Raw genomic sequence first — 4,898 nt, 5'->3', positions numbered from 1 at the left:
TCACCCCCAAAACAGAGGGAAAAAAGCTGTGCGGTATTCTTGATAATTTTGGTCTAATTCAACATATTAACCAAGCCCAAACTATCAAGGTCACAGGAAGGGTGTGAATATTTCCAATGTCTTTGTAACTGATGACGCCCTGTCAGATCATTTTGCTGTTATCTTTCAAAGCACAATCAACCAATCAATCAAGGAATTTTGCGCATGTAAACGTGACTACTGTCTCAGCCAGTCTCACACTTTACAAAGGGGTTTTCTGTGGTATTTTTCTGTCTCTGAACTGTTGAGCAGCTAAGAGCTCCACATCTGTATCGGTGTAAATACATACATTTTAACAAAACCTTTTGGTCCTTTTGTCCTGGTAACCTACACTGCCTTGCAAAAATATTCATATATTTTGGAAGTTCAAAATATTTTGCCATCCACAAACAGTATTTGTTGAGAATTTTTTGTGATATATTGTAACTAATTTGTGCATAACTGTGACTCTTTTTGCAATATTAAAAATCTAACTTAAAACACATTTGAAGGGCCATGTTATAGGCAGTCCACCAACACTCTCATTGTTCCAAACAGAGATTCAACTTTGTGTCTCTGCCCACGGATGTCCTGGAAATTGAGGTAAAGGACAAGTTTGCCAAGAGTCGGCCAATCATCAAGCGTTTTCTGGGGAAGCTTTCTGTCCCTGTCCAGAGGCTGCTGGAAAAACATGCCATCGGGTAACATACAGCACTTCCCTCTGTTTAATGCTTTTTAATCTGAAGATAACTGTCGCAGCTTGTGCATTATTCTTTATTTCAGTCTGCCATCTTTCTTTATCTCCAATACTTTTCTAATGTTTGTCTGTGAACAGAGATCGTGTGGTGAGTTACTCTCTGGGTCGCAGGTTGCCAACAGATCATGTTTGCGGCCAGCTGTTGTTCCGCTTTGAGCTGACCTCTTCGATTCATCCAGGTACACATCATCCAGCAGCAGGCAGCATCTTTTAATCTTGTTTATAATACGGTGTTGGATTTCATTGAGACTTTAAAGCAGGGGTCCCCAAACTACGGCCCGCGGGCCGGATCCGGCCCGCCTCCACATTTGGTCCGGCCCCCTGAACAATACCAGAGACCATTCAGATTTTTTTTCATTTATTGTATTTTCCGGTTTATATGTGGATTTTTCTTCAACCACCAGGGGGCTCTTTAGCAGGAAGTGTGTCTTGTAAATTGCTGCCATCTGTTGGACTTTTAGGGAACTGCTTGACTTTTATGTTATTTAATCAGTACGGTTGTTTGCTAGCGGTAGAGCAGATGAACGCAAGTGTCTGTTATGAACGCCGCATTCCAGGTCAAGTTCTTCGAAGCAATGCCTGTAAGTAACAGCTTATAGCCTACTTCAAAACGAGCCTTTATGTTAACATATGAGAAATTAGTATGTTAAAGTTACATTTCCTCAATGGAATATATACTAGTCAGTCCCAGTGACCGTTTCACTCATGGGTTTTGCCCATGTGCTTTCTGGGTAAAAATTAATCGACAACCCCCCCCACCTCCCTTCCCGTCAACAATCTCTGGGCCCCACCAGAGAAGGGAAAAGTTATTTGAAAAAGTTTGGGGACCACTGCTTTAAAGCGACCAACAACCTTGCTTTACAATCCTGGTATATAATTCTGACATAAATGTTAGAGTTCATCTAAAGTGGTTGGTTTCCTGGCCAGGCCCCCACTTTTAATCAAAGTCCACATATATTGAACAAGGATGAGGCTTTATCGAATGTAAAACCAGTTTGGTGTGGGCTGTCCTGTTCAATCTCCATTCTGTGAAACTTACAATAATTTGACCCAAACTGTCAAATAAAGAATTGGTTGGATTTTTATGGAAAGCCCTGTAACCATCAACACTCAAACTGACCATGAACTAGAAACAATTGAAACACCAGTTTCACTGTTCAAAATTATTTCACAATATCATAGAGTGAGAGGATGCCCACTCTATAATAAAGAAGCCCCGTCTCTAGTCCTGTAGGCTAAAATGAAATTTGCTGAGAGATTTTTAAACAGCAATTTTAACCGCATGTTGATTGGAAAGAAATCACCAATTCAATCAGTTATGCTGTCACCATCACAGAAGATTTCCCTGTACAACTATGCCAATTATAAACGAGATCATCTGTCTCTGAACACCTCAAAGTATAACAGTGTATGATGAGGATATGCAAACTTTTGACTGTCGATGCAGCTCTGATTCATCAACATCTAAATGTACATTTAATGAACTGTTGCATTCTGCCTGCAGATGATGAGGAGATTTCTCTGGTCATGGAGCCAGCTTGCAATGAGGTGGAAACTCCTGCTGAAGGGAACCATGCAGCTGATGCAGCTGATGACGACACACTGAATGTGAGCCTCGATATGCCAGATCTCCCTCTGGATGCTCCTCTGGACACCGACACCTCAACGCCAGCAGCACAGAGCCAGGACATCCCTCTTACTGATCAGCAAGAAGACAGCGGGGCTGCAGAGGTGGAACCAGGAAGAGTGGAGGAGCAGAGCACAGTTAAGGATGAGACCTCGGCTTTACAGCCTCAGGGAGAGCCAGGGGATGGGCCTTCACCTGAAAGGCAGGATGGCAATGGAGAAGAGGAACAGGGAGGGAAAACTGGAGAGGAGAACAAAGAGGCTGAGGGTGCAGCCCACCCTGAGTCAGATTCAGACTGCCCTACAGAGGCAGAGACAAATGGAGGAGCCACTGGTGCTGCTGTAGAGGCGCCATCTGGGGAGGCGGCCCCAACACAGGAAGACTGTGTAGACTCTGCCCCAGGAGCCTCAGAGGAGCCCAATGAGAAAGGAGAAAGCAGTTGTGAACCCTGCTCCTGCCAGTCTCTCTCCTCCAACTACAACTTCCAAGCTCTGTCACGGCGTAAAGCTCGGCCCTGCTCCCTGCCTGTGTCAGAGCTGGAGACAGTGATCGCCTCGGCATGCGGGGAGCCAGAGACGCCAAGATCCCACTACATTCGGATTCACCACCTCCTGCACAGCCTCCCATCAGCCAGACCTCCCAGCCAGGAAGAAGAGGGGGAGGTCACCAACATCACTGTGGACTCCCACGCTACATCCCCAACCCTGAAGCACTCCAAAGAGGAGGAAGAGGATGATGAAGAGGAGGACACAACACAGTCCCCATCTCAGGTGAAATTGGATGAAGTTATATTTAAAGGAGAGCTCAGGAAAGCAACACACAAAAGCCCCTATTGGACTTTAGTGCTGGGCCCAGGCTGAGCATAAGAATAGCATTTGTTGTCATGTTGAGAGGGTGGAGTAGGAGATGGGAGGGAGGGGCTGCCCAAGTGAACAATGCTGCCACGTGGGGCACTGCATCAGCCTAGGTTGTCATACTGAGGGGAGGAGGGTGGGGGGGCAAAGGATAGGAGGTCCTAGTTGAAGGTAGGGGGGTGTTTATAGCTATTCATGTGTGTGTCCATGTATACATTTGTAAGTAACCCCCCCTCCACCTCCTTGGCCATGGTTCTTGATAGGTGATAGAACTTTTATCAACAGCCTCAGTAGAGCTCTGATTCAGGTCCATAGATGTCATGGGAAAGGGAACGGAAATGGGAGCAGAGCATTTTGTTTTTACATAACATCATGCAGAATTTGAAATAGCCATTCATCACAGGCTTACACAGGGGGAGCTGGTTCAGATAACAATCGTTTTGGGTCAGACTGGCTCCGTTAATTTTCCATCTGCCTTAAAGTTTCACTAATACATTTCAGTGGTCACTCCCAAACAGCCAAATTTGTAGTCTGTCCAGCTGAGCCAAGCTTGTAACTTCACCCAGGTGTGTTCCTTGCTGCCAGCGAGTTTCAGGTACCACAATTGGTCTGCGACTCTCAGCAAGAATCGCTTCCAGTTTGCAATTCTGCTGACAGTGTCGGAGTCTGAGTGTTTACATCATGGAACGTTCCCTCGTAGCCTGGCAGCTTATCAATGGTCCCAATAGTTGCCGACATGTCACAAACTTCTCGATATGCTAGTTAACTATCAAATCCAAAAAGCAGAAATCCAATTATATACCCATCTCCAACATCCTTGGCTGACAATGTGGACAGACGATCTTCCACTTCCCCCAGGAATCCATAATGTATCCAACAGCATGTGTCACGATGGGGCAAGAAGGCTCTCCTTTGCCCACTCTTCTTGTCAAGAAAATTAGATCAATTCCAAGGAGAGATCAGTTGTCCTGGGGCCTCATGCATAAAGCATGCGTGCATACAAAAAATGTGTGGCGCCATATTTTACGCACAAGTCAACATGTATAAAAATTAACTTTGCGTCAAAGTTTGTGTAAATATATGCACACTTTTTTGGTTGCGTGAAAATATGTGGCAGCCACGCAAACCTTTTCTGTGGACAAACTACAGAGCGTCAAAACTCACATAAATACACTGAAATCTGACTACATTCAATGTTATTTATGTGACAACTCTCTTACCCATCCCATCATGCACACAGCGGAGGCCAGTAGGTTGGATTTTAAGCAATTTATTGCAATTGGTGGTTGAGAAACACGAATGGCACATTTAGCCTCCCTACTGGTCAACTTATCTATCACAGCAGAGCGCTGAACAGACTGCGCAATTCACAAAGTTATTACAGTGAGTTCCAACAAAATATTTTCCATGACACGTGATCGTATAATGGCTTCAGAACACAAATCAATTGAAAAAAAAATCCATTGAATGCAATTTGGGTTTTTTTAAAATAAGAAATTAGAAAATAAATACAAACAGCAGTCAAAATTAATCATTAAATTACTTGAGAGCGCCCTCTGGTGATTAGCAGAAACTAAACCTGGCCATGTCATGTCGTCATAGAAAAATAAAAAAACAAACTGACAGACTGGCAAACATAACT

General features: G+C 44.3%; 1 protein-coding gene across 1 annotated transcript in view; it reads left to right on the top strand.

The window, feature by feature from the left end:
- The window catches only part of LOC103131850 (E3 ubiquitin-protein ligase HECW1), a 49,205-nt gene that overhangs the window by 727 nt on the left and 43,580 nt on the right, over positions 1–4,898 (top strand). The window contains exons 2-4 of the mRNA XM_016666934.1: positions 544–719; positions 854–954; positions 2,280–3,172. Of these exons, the coding sequence (XP_016522420.1) occupies positions 544–719; positions 854–954; positions 2,280–3,172 (1,170 nt within the window). The remainder of the gene's footprint in view (positions 1–543; positions 720–853; positions 955–2,279; positions 3,173–4,898) is intronic.

Source organism: Poecilia formosa, unplaced genomic scaffold, assembly GCF_000485575.1.
Source record: "Poecilia formosa unplaced genomic scaffold, Poecilia_formosa-5.1.2 Scaffold855, whole genome shotgun sequence".
Taxonomy (NCBI): Eukaryota; Metazoa; Chordata; class Actinopteri; order Cyprinodontiformes; family Poeciliidae; genus Poecilia; species Poecilia formosa.
This window is presented reverse-complemented; position numbering and strand designations above follow the sequence as displayed.